Genomic DNA, 20395 nt, shown 5'->3' on the forward strand with positions numbered 1-20395 from the left:
CACGGCATGTTTAAAGTCACTGAAATAACCTTTATTCCCCATCCGTTTGTAGTTCACAGAGTTGCTGCCATGCGATTGGCTGATAAGATATTTGCATAAATGAGTAGCTAAATAGGTATACCTAATGAAATGTCCAGTGAGCAAGTTACTCAAACACAGCAAATACAAAAATACAATTATGTTTTCATTATAAAGATGGACTCTGAGTGAAGTCTGTCTGTGCTGTATCAGCTGCTCCTGTGGTAAACTTGGTGGAAGGTGAAAAAAAAGCTTCTACTCCACGAAACTAATTTCCCTAATAGTGATAAGCCTGCCAGTGGAGAGCCATAAAGTCATCCTGCTGTTTAGATCAGCACAATCAGCCTCAATAATCAGCTCGAAAGACTGATTTACTGGAAGTTAAAATGCATAGACTTCAACTCTGCTACCCTTCTGGTGGTTGTATTGCAATACACACAACTGCGCTATTACGTATATCTAAAAGTAATACAGTGGGAATATAGAAGTAATTCACTGAAAGACGTCTTTTAGGTATTTTGGCCTTTAAACGGCAGCCTCCAAAATGACCACAAAAAAGAAACCGAACATAATAACCTTCACAAAGGTCAGATTTATTCTTCTGAATTATGTGAACGCATTACTTTTGCACCCAGTGAAATAGGGAGTGATGCATGAGAGCCTGCGGATGTATTTCTGGCAAGCATATTTTACCTGTAGCAGGTAGATGACTCTGGTTACTTCCTTTTCATTACGTCTAACTGGTTGCAAGATCCAGCAACTGGGCAACATCTCCCCACGGATGGCGTCCACACTGGGCCGAGGGAGAGACTCCTCAAACACAGACTGCATTGCCAGCACGTGCAGGCCACCCTGCGGCAGAGAAAACAATATCAATAAAACAGGTGCCGCTGCACTCTTTTGATCAGCCGGGAGGCAAGTGGACACCGACACCAACAGCTGACATGATTTCCTCCACACCCACTGCCTCTGAGTCAGAGTGTTGTTTATGCTCGGTGACTTCTAAGCATGAGTAGTATCTAAATAGCATGTTTAACATTTTGTGGATGAGGAACATGCTGTTAAATTGTTGTTTGCACTACAATGTAATCTGGATTTTTCTTTGTCAAGCTAAAGCGTGCAAACGCTGCACATACTCCCTGAGCCTTACACAAGAGAGATGAACAGTAATCATGCACGCCGGCTGGTTAATGTTGAAGCTGTGCTCACCTGTTTGGACTGCGAGCTGATGCAGCAGAAATCTCGCGGCTGGCTGAGGTGACAGGTGGACGAATCTGTGAGAATGTAAACTAAACAAAAATGGAGAGATACGTGAAAATGATCAAGTATAGTCGATACAAACCTGGAAATAAAACAACTGGGGCAATGTAATAAAAGCCCAATACTGGAAATAGATTTACTACTATAGAAACAGACAAACCAAACAGCTCCTGTGCAAGGATTTTATTTGCAGTGTGATGTTTGAGCGCAAGGCTCTTTCTCAGACTTTCATGAATACACTAACGAGCCTACTCATAATCTTCACAACAAACCACACATGACATATCTCGCCTTTTTCAGACTTCCATCTGTTAAAAAGTAATAAAAATAATGCTAGATAGTGTAACAGAAGAGCGTGGACAGGAGAGCAGTGAGAGAGAGTGGAAAGACACACAGCAAAGGGGCTCGTGTTGGACTCAAACTCGGGCCGCTGCATCTTTATCTTCAATTCTTTATGTATATTTTAGTGTCTGACAGACTCTTACTTGTTCTTTGTGATTGTGTATGCTGTACAAAAATCAATAAATACAACATTTAAAAAACAAAGTCACATATAAAGAAAAACTACACTACAAACAAATCATGTACCTTCAGTACGTTCTACTACGTGTTTTAATTATCCAGCACCAATTCTGTTTAATACTGGGATACTAGACTGGTGGAAAGAAAGTTCACTAAATAAAATGTCATATTCACGATACAGTGATTTGATACTTTAGTTTAAATTCTACATGCTTGCATAAAAAACAAAAATTATCCAAAGAATGAAAACTTGGAGAACAAGAGGCCAGCAGAAGTAAAAAAGACCTCGTGGTGGGCTGCAGGTATTAAATGAAAACACACTGCAGGTGTGAGAATGGAGCTGGCCGCGTAATAAAACAAACTTGGCAGTGATGAATGAGACTGTGCTGAACCACGCTGTAGTACAGATAGTTAATGGATGCAGATGCGTTCGCTGAGAAGAATTTGCAGGCTCTATTAACTGCGTAGCACAAAATATAAATAGTTTTGCTGTCAAGATAAAAGTGTAAATATTATATTTTATTTTTAAGATTTGCTTTTTAGCAAAAGCACAAAGGTTTTTGCAAGGTAAACGGATTGCACAAGGCCACCTTACACAACCATAATTCATCAGTTTTTCTTTCTGAGCAATGACGTTTAAGCAGTGTTTTAGTTTTTGAACTCTCTCAGAAAATAAGCATCTTACTTTTTAAGATGATGTTTTAACTACTAGCATTATAACAAATGAATGGATAGGGAGGAATGAAGTTTCAAGAAATCTCCTTAAAATTGTGATATTCAGGATAACTCAAGATTAAATATACTGTCATTAAAACTGCTGCCTATGAGGATGTTGGCTCACCAAGCTGAGTGCTGTCATCTAGTGGTCGTGTCCACACTGAGCGGACTGACTGATTGTACATGTGGCTCTTGGACAGCTGGGAGATTAGGTTCCACAGGCTATCCGGTGGTCTGTCCAGCTCCCCAGCCCCCAGGAAACCGTGGACAGATGGGCAGGAAGAGGGTTTGTAGTATGCCTGAATTCCCCGTTCATCTCCTTGGTAACTGGGTAAAGATAGACAGAGTTCATTTTCTAATAGCACATAAATGATTTTTGTGTTGCAAATTGTCTACTTGCTCAAAATTATCCTGGAGCAGGCACGGAGGAAATCGAGAAAAGGGGAGATGGTTGGAGAATGCTCACCTCCAGCCTGCTGCGGCTTTGCCCGTCACCAAGTTGCCAAAATCCCCTGAGGCAGCCAGTCGCACCTGTCGAGAAAAAAATGTCTTACTCACCTCAAAAACAAATGCCAGTGAGAATAAACCCGAAATTTTTATAAAGGACAGTTAATTACTATGTGAATCTTTCAACTCAAATACAAAATACTAATTAGAATGTCTCTCCTAGAGCACGTTTTTCTACAGCTGACTTTTCAGCTATATTACCTCAGCCAGAGCTCGACCGAGAAGACTGAATGTGATGTCCTGATAGGTTGTCGATATGGAAGACGAGGAGCCGACGGATGCTGTCCGCTGGCGTGTACAGGCCGGAGATGAAGTCATCAGAGGTTCAAACCCGCTGCTCTGTTGGACGTCTAATAAATCACATGATATTATTAGCACATTTAGATACAGAGGGTGTAAAGAAGAGGGTAAAGAAGTGGTGACAAACCTGGGCAATGATCTCATTTATTAGTCGCCATATTTAACAAATTGCCAAAGCTTCCAAGGAAGGCAAATATAAAGCCTGAAATAGCAATGATTTATCTGGACGTCTTATTGAAATAATAATTAATCATGATTATTGCCCAAATCTATTTGGGGTTGGTGATTAACTGTCCTGCTGTTACCCTGGGCTGACAGCCACCCTCTCTGTGTCTTCACACTCTGTGGAGCACAAATAGGAGGACGTGTCCCAACCTTCAGCCCTTCATTCTTCATGATCTGGACAGAAGAAAAGTTGAGCCTTTTTAGCTCAGTCTTAAATCTCAGTTTCATTTCAAATCTAATGTATCATGTAGCATTAATATACAGACCTGTCCTGTTCGAACTGGTCTGTTGCCCTGCTGTAGTTGGGTGGTGTTGCCACTGTTGTACCCTGATGTTGGTCCAGAGGAAAGACTCAGACTGGACCCCGTGCACAAAGTGCTGTTGCTTATCCTTGTCCGATGCCTCAAGTCATCCTGTCCGGCACACGTCACCTAGAGTCAAGTTCATACAGACAAAACTATTTATCCAAACATTTACAACAACATCTAAATGCTGCACAGCACACAGGATCCCCTCTATAGTCACTTTTATCATGATAAGATGAAGACCCTGGAGTTCACTGGCTGGGATCTTTAATTATTCTCTGTGATATGGATCTGACTGACCTTGTCTTCCTGAGATAGGGCCTGCTGCTGTAGCCTCCTCTTCTCAAGCTCAGTCCGTTCTCGCAGTCGTTCTCGTGCCTTTGCGATCTCCGTCCTGGCTTCTTCCCGAGCTCGACCATAGTCCCGCAACAGCTGCTCAATGTCAGATGGATACTGGCTTTCTTCCCTTGGAGCATCTGGCATTCTTCAGTAAAAACAAATAAGAGCCAAATAGATTTTCTGTTTACATCACTCCTGAAAACCTAAGCACGAAATGTGAGATTCAAGGAGCCCGTTGTGCTTTGATTTTGTGAAACTCAGCATCTCACCTGGCGCTCTCTATCACTTCTTGCCGAAGCCTTTGAAGATGCTCTTTGTGCCGACTGGGCATTGCAATAGATGCAGCCTCCTGAGGACGGAGGCGTGGGTGCTTGCTCGGACTCAAGCTACGAGCTCTCCGGTAAGTCTGGAGGCGCTCCTCCCTCTCCTGCCTCAAACCCTCAATACTCCTGCGATGCCTGAGGGATCCAATTTAAAAAACAGTAATGTCAATGAAGTCTAAGAGAAGACCAGTTTTAGAAAATATCAATGTATCCGCAGTATCAATTACGAAAGCGTTTTATGCTTTAAAAGCTGGCACTGAATGTCAGGTGAGAATATTATTATTATTTCTTTTGGATTTTTTAATTAGGTATTTCCACTTTGGTGTGTATTAAACATTTTAAAGCAAATCTTATGTCAAAATAGAGCATTTGTGGCAACTGTATCCTTACACATCATACAGCTGCTGTTTTGTAGAAGCAGAAGCTGGCGTCACAAGCTCTTCTTTGGACCTCGGGGACAACATCTTTAGCAGCGTGTCCGTCTCTCCCAGCCTGTAATGAAGCTTAGCCTCTGCCAGCTCCACAGTCAGTGGTGTCGGGTTCATGTTGAGGTTGACCGTCGCCATCACCTGCTCTCTCTCCTGTCGCAGCTTCACTATCTCCTTTGCCCTCCTGTCGCTCTGCGCCACAGATTCTGCATTTGAACCAAAGCTCCCGACTTCACCCCATTCGGCACACTCTCTGCGTTTGTTGTGCTCACTGGTCACAAATGTGGTCAGGTTTTTTGAGCATTTTGACTGTTGCTGATTGACCCCCGACCAGTTGGTGAACTTGTTGTGCATAGGCAGGTCCTCCGGGACTCTCTGATTATCTTGACAAGGAAACACATCGCTGACAGGTTCAATGTTCACAAGCACATCTGTGTTGCATTCACTGGGTGCTAGTGACATTATATCATCCTCTTGAGGTTGATCAGCCTTGTCGCTGAATGGAGATAGACTGTAGTTAAAATCCCCAGCATTAGGCACAAGTCTTCTGAAGTCTGATGCCTGCTGTTTGTGCACATCAGTCTGTTTTAATGTGGGGGAAATGTGGTTCTGCAAAATTAAACCATTTGCTGAAGTAGGCGTCCACTGCGGGGATGCCACCGGCCATTTGGACCCGAGCTTGTGGTTGTCCTTGTCTTGATAGTTCACATGTCTCCCATCAGAATCTGCATATGTTTCCATTGATGGATTTGGACTTGAAGAGCACTTATCTAATCTTTTAGAGCTTGTGCAACTAATTTCACTCACTTTCTCAAGTGATACTGATTCTAATTTGTCAGAGGAAGAATCACAATCCCGTAAGGACATCCGATTGCCATCTGAAACAGAAGGAATGGTCATGCTGTCATCCTCAGAGGGATGGTTTGTCTTTTGAGCCTTATATTTTGCAGAACATGTTACCGACTGTTTACCCTTGAGCCTCGTGCGTAATCTGGCTCCCACTGTAAGAATAGGAGAAGACGCACGGTCTGTATATGTGACCATTTTCTTCAGATGAGGAGATGTGAGGTGTGTTAATGAAGGGCTGTGATTTTCTTGGTAGCAGATTTTTGATGACCTATGGGTGATTTCAGGGACTGCAGTACTTCTGCGGCCCAGTGCTTCAGAGACTCTAGATGAAGCAGACCTTACACGCCTTTGACAGTCAGCTGCAATCTTTGCACGAGCAGTTTTGAGAGGGTCATTCGCAGGCTGTGAGGAAACAGAGGTGTTAAACCTCAGGTCAGGCATACTTTGCATCTTTTCAACTGTGTTAGATTTTGTTTTTACCACACAGTGGATATTTTTGTCTTGAGAGACACTCACAGCATCAGAACCAATCACTTTGACTATGACATTGACTTCATGAGATTTAGACTTCTCACTGGGTGACAGAAGAACAGCAGCTTTCTTCTCTGCTGGAGCTACAAGCCTCTCAGTCTGGATCCCAACATCTGCAGCTGTCTGAGTTGAGCAGTCTCTCTTGGTGCCACCATTAGACTCGACGTAAGATGTGCTAAGATCAGAGAAGTTAATACTCCTTGAACTGAAACTGCGAACTTCACCTGTCCTCATTCCCTGGACGTCCCCCAGCAGGTTTGAGGTGCTGTTGATTAACTTAGAAATGTGAGCTGACATGCTTTCCATACTGGCCCAAGTTGGAGATTCTGTGATATCCACCTTGTTTTTCTGTGACGCGGGTACATCTGTGTTGCTCCTTTTGTGACGATCTTTCCTCTTCAGAGAGCTACAGTTCTTACCGTTACCCTGCGCCTGAAGCTCACGCTCAGTCTGAGTACTGTGTTCGCATGTCCTTTGTGCGTTTGTTTTGCTCGTCTGGCACTCTTGCTCAGGTGAGTAAACAAACATGATTTCATCTACTCGACCGGAAGCGTTGCCAGGATCGCCAGGAACACTGTTGACTGAAGAACCGCTGTCTGCTGTCAGATTAGCAGGGCAACTGCAGATATTCGCAAATGCCTGTTGACAGGGTGTAAGCCGAGATGTTTTAGTTGCTTGTTCTTTATAATCCTCCACACTACTAAGAGTACTAGAGAGTCCCTTGTTTGTAGCATATGTGCTAAGATGAGAATTAAATGGAGAGTTCTGCTCATTCAGACCATTATCGACACTGCAGCACCTTGTTATACGTTTCTCTGAGCTGTTTAAAAGTGGAGAATTACTGGATAGGTCAGCAGCACTTCCAAACGCTGGGTAGCAATGTTGGCCTGAGTCGTCTTCTTGCCACTGGTGAACATAAGGGTTGATGTCACTGGATGCAAAATGAATAGGGGAGTCTTGAGACTTTGGCACATGCTGTGGCTCCTTTTTGTTTGCATGCGGGCTAATTTGTTCCGTTTTCTGTGACACTGACCGAAGAGGTAAGGAGTGTCTTTTTAGCGTGTAAGCTTTACTAAGCTTAACTTCGTTTTTGCCGGGGTTTCCATGGGAAAAAGTCTTCACGTTTGATTTGTTTGCTGCTGCTAAAGTAGATTGTCCTGCATTGCTTTTTCTTGGCTGTCTGACTTCAGGTTTGACATCATTCTGAATGTCAAGCTTGACCCATTTAGATGCCAGCCTGCTGTGATGCATCCTAGTGGCGGCGTGGTCCTCCTCATCCTCGTCTGATGACTTAAGAGAGGAGTCAGAGGAAGATGTGGGACAGGTCCTGATGTGAGACTTTCTGAACCGCTTAGTTTTGCCTTTTTGCATCATAAGAGAAGAATTTCCTAACATGCCTCCAGTTGTGCTTTTCTTGGGCTCTTTGGCGATTACAGGTCTAAAACAACTTGGATTTTTAAAGCAGTTTTGCTGTAGCATTTTAGATTGTGACTCCGCCGTTACTGCTCGATTGTGTGGCACGAATGGTTGGGTAAAAGTCTCTTTGTCACTTTTCATTATGCAATCTCCACTGCTAATGATTTGAGTATTTTCATTAAATTTGGGATGTGACTCAGATAAATTTGGGGGTTTGTTTTTGCAGCAGCTCTGAGACGAGTTATCGGAATCAGTCTGTCGATAGCTGAACTCATCCTGTGCTGTGACAGGTTTGCCTCCTGTTGTGGTGTCTCGTTCAACATTTACATCATGCCCAGCCGAGCCTTTCATGCAGACATCCTCACCACGGGGTGTGTTCTGGTTGCTGTAGCTTCTGTCTGCTTTAAACTGATGTAATCCACCACCAGCTAATAACTTCATGGCTCCAGATATTTCGCCACTGGTTTGGAAATGTTGAATCATCTTTGGCGTGTTTGGTTTGGGTGAATAATTATCTTTATTGACAACGTTCGATGCAGTTTCCACACCTGTGCGCCCCATAGCAGTACAGCTACAATTCACTTTTATGCAGTCAGTGGTGAAAAGTGTTTCAGGGCTTATTTGGTTAAGTTGTGGGCATGTCTGCTTAGCATTGGAAGCTGGGGGATCTGTCTGGCTGTCCGCTTTTTTGGAGCAAATATCAGTAATAACTGGATGAAGATTAGCTATTATTTCACGTTTGCCTGCATCATTAATTTGTTTTTGTGTTACAAAGGCATCACTTGCTGACAAAGAGTCGCTAGCGTGCTCGCACCCTGCCTGGCTGCACAGAGTCAGACTTGAGTGGATATGTGGAAGTGAGTTTTGGAAAACACAGCGGCTGAAGACCTGCTTGTTTAATGTTCCATCAGACACGCTATGAGCGCTGTCAAAGGTTTCCGTCACTTCAGTACATACAACCGTGCTGCTATTCCTCAATTCAGCTGCCATAGCTGAAGCCAGGTGCTCACTTTTATCCACCTTATTTTTACTTATCAGTAAAGTTTCCAGTGTAGGATGTCCACTCAGGTTTGTTCCTTCTTTCGCTTGATTACTCCTTTCATCTCGCAGATGTTTTGCTGTCCATCTACATTCATTACTGTTTGAAACAAAATGAATTGCAGATGATGACAAGGCATTCAGACTTTGACTCAAGCTCTTCCTGGCCCCATCACTATCCATCAATGTCAATTTCATGTGCTCTTTCACCACTTCTGCGATTCTCAGATCAATAGTGCTGCAAATAGCATCTGACTTGCATACGTGTTCTCCCCTTTCCTGGTTTTTTCCATGGTTATTCACTCGGGATTCTCTCTGTTCTGTTTCTACAAACTGTTCCTTTAGGGTTACACCCACCTTTTGGACTACTTTATTATCGCCAAATGAAATACTATTCTGTGAATCTTTTTCATGACTCTGAAGCCCAAACTGAGAGTCCTCAAAGACGCCACGACTTGGTTCGAGTTTCCCACTGCTGCAATCAGATACTGGCAATGCAACTGAAGACACTGTATCTTGTGTAACGCTGCCAACAACACAAACAGAATCACATCCTCTGCTGCTAGTTTCTACTGCAGGCTCTTCTTTATTAGAATCCCCGGTGCTATTATTGTCATCAGGGCAAATCTCCTCATGGCTGTCACCTGATGCACAGCAGAAGCTTACCAGCTCGCTGCTGTCCTGTGTATTTGGTATTTTCAAGCTGCCCATGAAAGTATCTTCTTTGTCTTTGTTTCTCTTCCTGGAATTTTTACAAGTTGATTTATCAACTTCCTGCTGTAGTGCAGTGGCCTGCTCAGCGTCTTTGATTCCATCCCTTATAAGAAATGCATCTTCTGCATTTGTAAACTTACACTGCTGTAAATCTCTCACCTTTTCTGTTCCACAATCGAGACTGCATACTCTTGCCTTTTCAGTAGAAGGTTTTAAGAGACTTGCAGCTTCAGGCATCTCAGCCAGTACTTCACGTGGGTTTGTAGGATTTGTGGAGAAATGGATTACTGACTGAGACAATGAGCTGCACATTTCATGGTCAGAGGACACTGTAATGTCAGCAAACATCATATTGGAGGAATCTGCAAACACCTGAATCAAATTTGATGTTGTTTGTGTGGTCTGGGAAATTTCAGTCTCCATTTGATCTAATGAAGATGCTGGATGCTGACTGTAACTGAAAATTGGAGTACCTGTAATAGAAGGATCTCTCATTTTTGCGGGTTCTCCTAAACACTCTGCACAACACCTTACATCCTTCTGATTATCAGACTTCAGGGCATTGTCTGGTGTTGTCAGCGCCTGAAAACCCCCCAAAACTTCAAGGTCGTGTTCTTCCACTTTCATGTTTACACCTTCAGTGCTAGTGGACGTAGAGCTATGGCTTCTAGATCCAACCTGAGAGCCAGACAGATTCATACTTGTCGGACTGGGACTACTGCTGCTGATCTCTGCGTGTCGGAACATAATGTTTCTTTGAAAAGGTAGAGAATCCCTCTGCATCCTGGGACTCTCTGCTGCATCTGTGGAGGACCAGGCATCAGTGAGAACCAGCGGGTTTTCTGGCTCCCTCACACTGCAGCTGCTCAGAGAGCGTGGGCTACTGGTTAAAGCCTCCACATTCCCAAAGTCCTGAGTTAATTTATGTACAGTGTCTCTGCCTCTAGAATCTGCTACTAATGAGCTTTGAGAAGAAGGCTTCATTGTTGTATCAATTTGTCTTGTCTTCGGGGAGCTTTGATGGCTCCAGTATGCCTCTATTGGGATTACGAGAGTTTTCTGACGGCTGTCCCACTCAAAACTGGTCTCTGCTGTTTTAGTGTGCAGCTTGGATGAATCAGTGGAATCCGTCACCAGTGAGTAGGTTGGTACCAGTGTCTGGCTAAATCTCTTCACTGTTGAGAATTTAACAGTGCTCTCCAAACTGAGTGAATCTTTAGACATCTGACTGTCTTCACTCTCTGCTTCGCTTTGAGCTGCATCCTCATGTCTCAGCTGCTCTGCTAGAGCTGTGGCATAAGCAGAGGACAGAGAATCAAGAGAGAAAAGGCTCTCGCAGTCTGATGTCCCATTGTCTTTGACTTCTCGCTCTTCCTCCCATCCAACCAGTCCATGCTGCTCATCGATCCATCTACTAGTCTTGTTCATCAGAGCCTCAGTACTATGCCACCGTCTATGTCTAATGCTCTCAAACAGAGTCCTTTGGTCAAGCTCCTCACACGAGACTGTAGTTTTAATGGTACATTTCCTTTGACCCATTTTGGTGTCTCTAAGGCTCTTGTCTCTTCTTTGTCTCCAGTGAAATTTACTTGTAAATTTTCCAAGCGGCTTAGGCAGTTGTCTATTCACACCTGAGGGAGGTTTTCTGAACACTCTGGACAGAGCTCTTTTTATCCTGGGCCCCACAGAACGAGGAAACGACTTGCTGATGGTTCCTAATCTGCTGTTATCTGCATGACAGGATGTTTTCTCGTGCATAACAGGGCCATTCTCAGAACTGGGTTTGTCTGTGGATGATCCTTGAAAGTTTTCCTTGCCGACTAGCAGCAAACTACATCCAAGAGGCAACTTCTGTGTACCCGTCAATTTCTGGTCTGACCTGTTCTTAAAAGACAGGTCTCGGTTCGGAAGCAGAGGTTTCCTTTCTGGCCTTTCCCGGCAGAGCTGGGTTTGTGGTCCCTCCTTGGCAGTCTGTGTGATCTTTTCAGGGGAGGTTACTCCATTCTGGCGGGGCTGATTTTGCTCTGAGAAGATAGAACCAGAACAACTTTGGGTCCTTTCCCGAGGAAGACACTCATCCGAAACCCACTTCCTGCTACCAGTCCAATCGGACGTTGTGGGTGAATTTAAAGTCAGGTCTGTGGATCTGTTTCTCTTGAGGAAGTGTCTGTTGGAGAAGGAGAAAAACAGATGTCTTAACAGTCAAGACCTAAATAATTAAAAAAACCTGAAAAACTGCTTCCTGAATCCTCACCAACAGATTTTACTGTCCCCTTACCTGAAGATGGGTGTGTTCTGTGGGTAGAGTCGGGACAAAAGATCGGATGAAAACGAGTGTCTACGAGAATCAAACGGTCGTCCTTTGACCTTTGAGGGCGATCCAGCCTCAGGAGATTCTGGGCTGTCTGGTCCTAAAGGCAGAGTCTTTTCCAGCTGCTGTAACTCTTTCTTTGCTTCCAACAGATGCTGCTTGCTGGCGATTCTCTCCAGCTGGTAACGCAGCCTTTTGCGCCGAATGCGGCTCTCGGCCCGGCAGAGAGCGTGATGCTTTAGCAATTCATCCTGCACTGCCTTCTTCCTGGCTCTTATCACTTGGGATGGACAATCCACTGAAACATCTTTCTGATCCCTGAACACATGACTTGTTAACCTCTCCAGCAGGGGTGCAGGGAGGAGGTCTGCTTGAACTCCAGACTCCTGAGTGATCCTCTGTTCAACAGCTGTCAGGCGATGTTTCTCCTTCAAAATCCACTGCTGGACTGTTGATTAAAGACAGAAAGTAGGACATTTTGAGCACTAGAAATCGCAATCAATATGACTTTTGGTATGTCATCCTTTTTTCTTTTTTTTAAACGATGCAGAATTTCAGCTTGGATTTTGAATAATACTTGTGTAAGTGATGAAATGCAAAGAGTTCTCACTCTCAGTGTGCTGCTGTTGGAGGTAGGCCTGCTCCCTTTCTAGCTCTCTCTCAGCCCGTCTCTGTTCAGCCTGAATCTCCTGACGCAAACTCTCCACGAAGCGTTTCTGCTCCTCCACACGCTGCCTGGCAGAAGGCTCCTCACCGGGAGAGAAGCATGCACCCACCTGCTGTGGGAGATTCGCTTCTTTGACACTACAAAAAGAGATGCATGACACAGATGAAGCACAGACTGAGAAACGATGATGAAATAAGAGAGAAAAAAAGACAACCATGGAGAGTAAAACGATCATTTTACCTCACCTATGTGTAGTTTGATGTCTAGAATTTTATAGTTTGGTGGCAGAGAGGTTGAAAGTAAAGGATACTGTTGTGTTCAGCGTCTCATGAGTAACTAAGCAACCCCTGAGCCTGAATCGTAAACAGCTAACTGGGATTGTTCACAAGGGTGGGGGCTAATGGAAACATGCACTCCACCAAGTGGAAGGACTTATGCATGAATCTACAGGAAGGACACTGGATTTGTAATTCTTATCAAATATGAAAGTGGGGACAGAAAAATACCTGTTTAACCCACATATATTCACAGAGTGGGAAACATTGCCTTAAAACAGTATTTACCTGTTATCAGGGGTCACAAGGCAAAGCTCTGTGTAGGTGCAGGTCATGCCACCTTCACTGGCCTTAAAAGAAAAATTAATATTTTAGTGTTTACAGACAAAATAAGAAATGTGTTAAAAGGGAAATTCTGTGTATCATTAGCATTCAAGTGTATCACCCAATCATCTGCTCATCATAAATATTTTCATGATTGTCATCCTAATCAACAGCATCGCATTCGTTTTGGGACGATTAGCACCTACCCGCCTGCGTTCCCGAAGGACAGCTGCTTCAGCCGGGTGGTTGAAGCGGAACTTATGCACTCCTCCCAAGGTAATCACTGTCCCTGGAGACAGAGAGACAAATCTTTCATCATGAGCTGTGCTAAACCCATGGCATTGTGTTCATGGAAGCTGTGTGTGTGTGTACCCTGCATTTTTATCTTTAAGGTAACTCTGTAAATCTTTAAGCATATGTGCATTTATATTTTTTTCAGCTTTGCTGAATGTATATGTGTGTCGAGAACATCATTTTTTCCCCCTGCTTATTTGAAAGACAAATTGCTCACAGCATGTTCTTTTGATTCTTGGATGAAATTCAAGTTTCGTTTAAGGCCAGCATTAATTAAGCAAAAGGCATCAACTGCATTTGAAGTCATGAATTAGCTTTACGTGCAGCAGAGCAAAGCAGTAACTCACCAAAAGCTGATTTACAATATCTACATAAAAATAATCAATCAAATCACAAAATTGGACTCGCACAGCTCAAATCCAACATTAAAACTACAGATGGCACGATACCACTTTTTTATGTGCGATACCGATATCATATATTTGGATATCTGCCGATACCGATATGAATCCGATATAGTGTGTTTTTTAATCAATAAAACTGTTTTTTTAATATATTGCTGCATTTTGTATAAGTTCATACTCAAGTTTAAATAAACAACAACACTAAAGCTATTCTATTATACCTGAATGTAAAAAATACACTGCACCCAAAATATTTCATAGTTCAGCAAAACTGATCAATCTAATAAACTTAAACCTACTCAATCCTTCCTATTCTGGTATTTTAAAGAGTACTTAGCAGAAATATTAAGCAACCTAACTAACAGGGTTGCAAACTCCCAGCAAAAAAAAAATAAAAAATAGGGAACCACCCCCCACCCTCCACCTCATGATGCTTAATCGACGTAATCAACCTTAATTTGATGCAGTGTGAAAAAAAAAATGCACAGAAATAAATTATTTTTCAAGAATAATTAAATAGATTCAACATCTTTCTTCAACAGAATTGCAGACTGCACAGATGGTACCTTCCCAAAGGAAAAAGTAGTATAGCTTACTAGGGTATATTAGACTTAACAGTTACTATATACAGTAATGGACTTCTATATATTTTACATAAGATTAAAACTTTGGGTGTAAGATTCAGATAATTATTTATTAAAAGCTAGACATTTTAAATGAGAATAAGAAAGAAAAGTATGTCTTTGTGCCCCCTTTTCCCTGTTCATGCCCTATTGGCCCCCTGGCTAAACTTTGCTAGATCCGCCCCTGCACAGTTACCAGCCATCAGCTACGTAGAAAAAGATCCTGGTGTAGAAAGTAATATTAAATAAATTCTAACAACAGCTTATCAAGCTTAAACGTGCTGCTGTTGTTCAGCCGCTGGTTTCCTCTTTCTGGCGCGAAGTGGGCCAAAAACAAACAAGAGAGACGGACACGCGACGGAAAAGCCGATCAGCTGATCATTAATCAGTTTCACGATTGAAGTAGCAGCAAGAAGAGGCAGTCGCTCCATATATCGGTTGTTAAGCTTAACGTGGGAATGCTTTACAAACATTCAGAGATGAACTTACACACTTGCTTTACTTCTCTCTGGGATAACTTCCTCGGAGATGAAATGCTGGTTTGGTAGCAAGGCTACAAATACACACAGCCGCTCTATCACGTGAGCACACTGCTCCGACGTGCTACGGTTATGAGCCGAGTTACGCCGTGTCACAAGTTTTGTGAGGTGCTTTTTTGATATTTAATGGATCGGATTACATTTTTATTTCTCTCCGATATCCGATCCAGTAATTTATGTCAGTATTGGACTGATACCGATACGTAATATCGGATCGGTCCGTCTCTAATTAAAAAATAAATTTTTTTCTCCTTTTTGTACCAAGATAACCAGCTTCTGTCACATTATCTGGGGCAAACCTGCTGGGAACCAAAGACAGTATGAACAAAGTGCTCTGCTGAGGACATGAGCTGACCTTGAGCCAGTCTACAGGACTCTGTGACCTCTCTGTCGTTGAGCAGGCAGACACAGCTCGGCACTGGCCTGAGCGTCACCACACCCCCGTGGTTTTCAATCTCACAGCTGGCGCTGCCCTGCAAGACTACACACAGAATGCAGAAATGTTGTGACACATTTTGATTTAGAAAGCTGTACCGTTGCTGCTATTCAACTACACAACATTTACAGCATCTAATGCAACATTTAATGAAAAAGGGGCTTATAATACATCCACATCGTCATAATGTACCCTGCACCTTGTGTGCAATAACCTACATGACAAACTCAAAAATATACTTTGTCTGTATTGTATCATTTCTGTTTCCAGACCTCTCTTATCGCATGGCTTTAAGAGAATAAATAAATACCTATTTGTGGTTCTTCAAATTGGTCCTGAGGTCCAATGCGGGTAACTCCTTCCTGTAACAAAAAATATATTGTGAGCATGATAGCTCTAATCAAAATCCACATACAACACAAAAATATCTAAAAAAAACCCAAAAACAAGCAAATATTTTGACACAAAATCTTCTGTGAAGGGGTTTTAACGTCTATTCTTTCACTTACCTGGAAGAAAAATAAATGTGATTTGTTTAATCTGAAGTCTTATCTAATGGGATTAAAGGCTTTCTTATTTGGTGTCAAGTCCACATGTGCTCCCAGGTGGCCTCAGTTCTTCACATGCAGGAAACTGTGTAATTGTCAGGCCTAAGGGTACGCTTGTCATTGTCAGAATCAGGACAGCTTAAGCTCCCCTGACTCCTAGCCTCAGAACTAAGAGCCTCTTATCCAAGAGAGTTTTATGCATTGCAGAAGGTACACGCAGACACACACACGTACACACAGAGGGGAAGTTGACAGGACAGTTGGAAGATACAGTGAAAAGAAAAGGCAACAGAAACGCACCTTTTCTCAAGAGTTTTTCTAGAAGTACAGAGAGAAATAGTAGTACAAGAAGATGAGAGGATTGGAGGGATCTAGTAGAAAAACAGAGGTGGTTTTAGTCAAGTCAGCTGACAAAAACAGTAACTTGAGATTTCAGAAAAGTAGAGCAAATGCAAAAGTTTGCATTCTGTTGTTTGTGCAAAAAAATATATTTTGAATGTTATGGCATGCCTGTAAATTACAAATACGTATCTCCTGGGTTGCAAAGACACTTGCATAAAAAGAGAAAGAATATAAACCCTGTATTTCCTTTTTTTTTCTCATCATACCCTGAGGTGATAAAAGACGACACCGGTGCTGAGAACATCTCCATCAAGGGCAACGAGGTGTGGCTGGAGGGAGTTGATGAGGAAGCCGGCCCGGTCTCTGTTGATGTCCACACTGTACTCCTCCAGGAGCTCCTTCTTGTCTCTCCAGCTGTCTGACCAGTCCTTTGTCAGCTGCTCCACCTGCAACCCAGGAATGGGTAAGGGGAAAGGAATGTCAGGAAGAATGGGAGGTAGAAAACGTTGGCACCAACATCTGCTACTAATGTCCAGTCCTATAGATAGTAGTACTGAAAAAACTTCTTCAGATAGAATGATTTCTAACACTTGGTTTGTTTAACTGTTTTAAGTTTCCAATGTCTCCTAGTAAGGCAGAACAAAAAATAAAATCCCAGTTCAGTTAGTGTCGGTGTCTAATCTTTGAGAAGATACATGGTAAATATTGGAAAAAGCAGCGACCTGATAAAAACATTCCACCGAAGTCACACTTGCTTAAAGTGTCAAAGACTCAGACAGGCAGATGCAAGCATGTGTGTCGACCCTGCGTTACCTTTAGCTCGTTCTGCAGCACGATTTCAGAAAGATTTCCATCCCTTTCGTCACTCAAGGATGGACTGGGATTACGTTGCTGTCAATCAAGAGAGTAAAGAAATGAGCAGTCAACATACTGTGCAAAAGGAAAATGTCACACAGACATTACAATGCAATTCAGTCCTGCCCACCTAAGGGGATTAGAAATGTCACCAAGATATAAAACACTGTATTAAGGATTTGGTAGAAAAATGTGTAATGTGAGAATCTCTTTTATACAAAGCCTTACAGTACTAAGAAGGATTTTTTTTTTTAAGGGAGTGAACGCAGCCGAGTGTCTCCCTGGGAGAGTTAGAGACACGCTCTAGCGATAAAAGGTCACCATACCATTTCAAAGCTGAGCAGCATGCTCTTCAGCCTGTCAATCTCCTCTCTCAGTTCCCTGATCAGCCGAACATTCGCATCCTGCACAGAAATCAAAGTGCACGTTAACCTAATCCAAACAATTAGATCAAACATTAAACCTTGGCATCTGACTCCAAACAGCCGCTAACCTCATTAACCCGAGGCTTGTTGACAATATTTCTGGCATGGGCAGCATAGCGCAGGGTGCTCAGGGTCTCGTTATAACTGCTGGCAGAGGGTGAGACCGCTGCAAGAGAAAATACACGCGAAACGCACACAAGCCAGCAGCAGTTAACGCTCACATTACGTGGCATAAGGTGGTCAGTTTTCTTAAATACAGTTTTAGAATATATATGAAAATAAAAATTTATTGTGGAATCACTCAGTTTGAACTCACTTGCAATCATAATGGTTTTGGAGTTTCCACCCAGACTGTCTTTCAAAAGCCATGTCAGGACTGAGTCTCTGTAGGGAATGAAGCAGTGCCTCCTCCCACCTCCACCTCCAGACAGCGAGCTGCTGTGGCTACCCACTGTGCTACCATCACCCTCAGAGGCCACGCTGTTGATACTCTGGCAGCTGCTTGACATCTGTGAGTTCTGAGCTGCGGAGGTGGTGGCAAAAAGATTGAAGGATGTGCCAAAAAGCAAGCACAGGAGAGAACACAAGAGAATAGATGTGAATTTTGTGGAAGTTTATTCAAGTGAAATAAAAATACTAAAACATTTTATTTACCAAGAGCTGAAATGACAATGCCTAGAGTAACCAGAGACTTGTTGATGTTGGAGCCCTCTGTCAGTCTATCCCTGCAGTAGTGGGGATCTGCTCTCTCACTGGTAGACACAACAAAAACAAAGTATAACATCATATCAATAAAAAATGACTAAAAAATGTGTGAAATAGGGAGTTCAGCAAAGTGAGGGCAAGAGTCAGTATCCACTAGGGGGCACTTTTGTCAACGATTTGGGCTTAAACAATGCTGAAGGAGAAAAAATAGGGCACACGACAGCAGGAAATAACATTTTCACCTCCCAGCCAGGTCGACCAGGTTAATCTTGCTGACAGTTTCAGAAGGAAGGTTGTTTTCTAGGATAGCCTAAAGAGAAAAGACAAAAGTAAATAACCCAAAGTCTGCATATTGATCAGTGGTCAGTTATACAGTCGTCATACAAATTCAATACTCTGGAGTATTATGAGAATATCTCGAAAAAAGTAACAGCACAACATGCAGAGTCTGAGTGAGATGACCTGTGTGTACTGAATCGTAAAGATTGCATGGGATCTGCTGCTGGCATCATGGTTGTGGGTTGCTGCGGTGATGCGGTTGGCGATGCCTTCCTCCAGAAGGTCTATGGCCTGTTTGCAGTCTGAGACCACATGTGATGAAAGGTCTGATGGGAGGGACGCAAAGAGAATGATAATTTGTATTGGTCAACCCCGAGCAAGACTGAACACAGTCCGATTTTTATTCTACATCATACAAAACTTCTAAAAACATGAAACTGAATGGAGATGAGACAAAAAAGCTGCTTTGATTATTTGCAGGGATTAAAATGTTAAGAGGAAAGAAGTATAAAAAAGAGACACAAACAGGAAATGCATCAATCCTTGCTCCCACCATGTGCTTTTTAATATTTCCCACAGCATCTAGAAACAACAGTTTCTAACAATGCTCTACTTCCAGGCATGAATCACCAACTTAAAAAGCTGTTAAACATGTGCACACAGATCATCATGGAGCCTCTTGGCTCATCATTTAGCCTCTTCCTCTTTGTTAACTCTAAGCTGGTCAATACAAAGAGTTAAATTGTTTAAGGAAAACAGGAGTGGCAGCAAAACAGTGTTTGGATGGAAAAGCACTGAGGGATTAGAAGTAGAATTTGGAAAACCTAAATGGGATATGATGTGTGTGGAACTGCTTGGAACCACAAGGAAATGACTTCACTTCCTCTGGCCAAGTGGGATTTCTCCTGATACAGACAATGAGTGGATGTGGGGCTCTGAATACGGAGAGTCCGGCGGATGACAAGGAGAGAAAGAAATGGAGGGAACGAGAGGGAAAAGATGAAGAGATGAAGGGGAAAAGAGAAAAGGTGAAATAAAAGAAGCAACAGGAATCTAACAACTAAAAATAGATGTGACTAAAAACTAAATCAAAAACAGAAGAAGACTTGTAACTTGTAAACAACACAAACAAGACATCTTAGAGAATTTTTTCTGACTTCTACTTGAGTGTGCATTCATGCAAGATACTTTTGGCTGCTCCCCTACTCACAAGGGGTCACTGTCTGTTTAATTTGGGAGATTTTTTGCACCGGATGCCCTTCCTGATGCAATCCCAAAGGGATTTGTGTCTCCTTGAAGCTGGTCCGTTAGATCAACATTTAGTGCATCATCACCTGGAACTGCTACGTCATGTTTTAAACATTGTAATGCAATTTGTTCATCTTGATTTTAGGGGTTTTTAATGTAGATTTATCATTCTTCTGTCTAGCAGTGGAAAGGAATGAAAACTCACCTTGTACATAGGGTCCTTTCTCAGGATGTTCTCTAACTCTCAGTGTGGCTTTCTTCTTCTGCTCTCCTCCCTTCAGCAGATCTCTTACACGCTCGTTATAGATCTCCAAGAAGCTGCAAGGACAGAGAAATAAGGAGGCAGAAGTTTAAAAAAAAATCAGCTTCAATATAAGTTCAGCTTAAAGTCTTTTATATCCCTAACGTCACTTAGATGCACACCACATGTCTGGCTAAATCTACTCCATTCATTATCTGTATGTCTATGTCTTAAATTTTACTCTTCTGAGGTTTTTATTTCTGCTCTATTTTTTGAGAGCTTAGAAAACACAATAAAAGCTGGCTGTAGTTCAGCCAGGTAGTAATCATGGCTACCCGGGCAGTGTTTTAAACTGCTTAGCAAATCAAATAACTGGGAAACAGTGTG

General features: G+C 42.7%; 1 protein-coding gene across 1 annotated transcript in view; it reads right to left on the reverse strand.

The window, feature by feature from the left end:
- Positions 1-20395, reverse strand: part of stard9 (StAR-related lipid transfer (START) domain containing 9) — a 41402-nt gene that overhangs the window by 2761 nt on the left and 18246 nt on the right. Inside the window, exons 7-31 of the mRNA XM_080871576.1 lie at positions 19973-20085; positions 18703-18845; positions 18483-18550; positions 18190-18287; positions 17852-18058; positions 17604-17701; positions 17437-17514; positions 17069-17146; positions 16522-16701; positions 15676-15727; positions 15285-15410; positions 13276-13358; positions 13034-13095; positions 12414-12607; positions 11771-12251; positions 4907-11659; positions 4463-4651; positions 4155-4338; positions 3816-3980; positions 3630-3723; positions 3226-3374; positions 2984-3048; positions 2642-2844; positions 1228-1307; positions 712-870 (exon numbers count right to left, since the gene is read on the reverse strand). Coding sequence (XP_080727702.1) covers positions 712-870; positions 1228-1307; positions 2642-2844; positions 2984-3048; positions 3226-3374; positions 3630-3723; positions 3816-3980; positions 4155-4338; positions 4463-4651; positions 4907-11659; positions 11771-12251; positions 12414-12607; positions 13034-13095; positions 13276-13358; positions 15285-15410; positions 15676-15727; positions 16522-16701; positions 17069-17146; positions 17437-17514; positions 17604-17701; positions 17852-18058; positions 18190-18287; positions 18483-18550; positions 18703-18845; positions 19973-20085 — 10102 coding nt within the window. The remainder of the gene's footprint in view (positions 1-711; positions 871-1227; positions 1308-2641; positions 2845-2983; positions 3049-3225; positions 3375-3629; positions 3724-3815; positions 3981-4154; positions 4339-4462; positions 4652-4906; positions 11660-11770; positions 12252-12413; positions 12608-13033; positions 13096-13275; positions 13359-15284; positions 15411-15675; positions 15728-16521; positions 16702-17068; positions 17147-17436; positions 17515-17603; positions 17702-17851; positions 18059-18189; positions 18288-18482; positions 18551-18702; positions 18846-19972; positions 20086-20395) is intronic.

The sequence above is a fragment of the Rhamphochromis sp. 'chilingali' genome (genome assembly GCF_963969265.1).
Source record: "Rhamphochromis sp. 'chilingali' genome assembly, chromosome: 21".
NCBI classification, from domain to species: Eukaryota; Metazoa; Chordata; class Actinopteri; order Cichliformes; family Cichlidae; genus Rhamphochromis; species Rhamphochromis sp. 'chilingali'.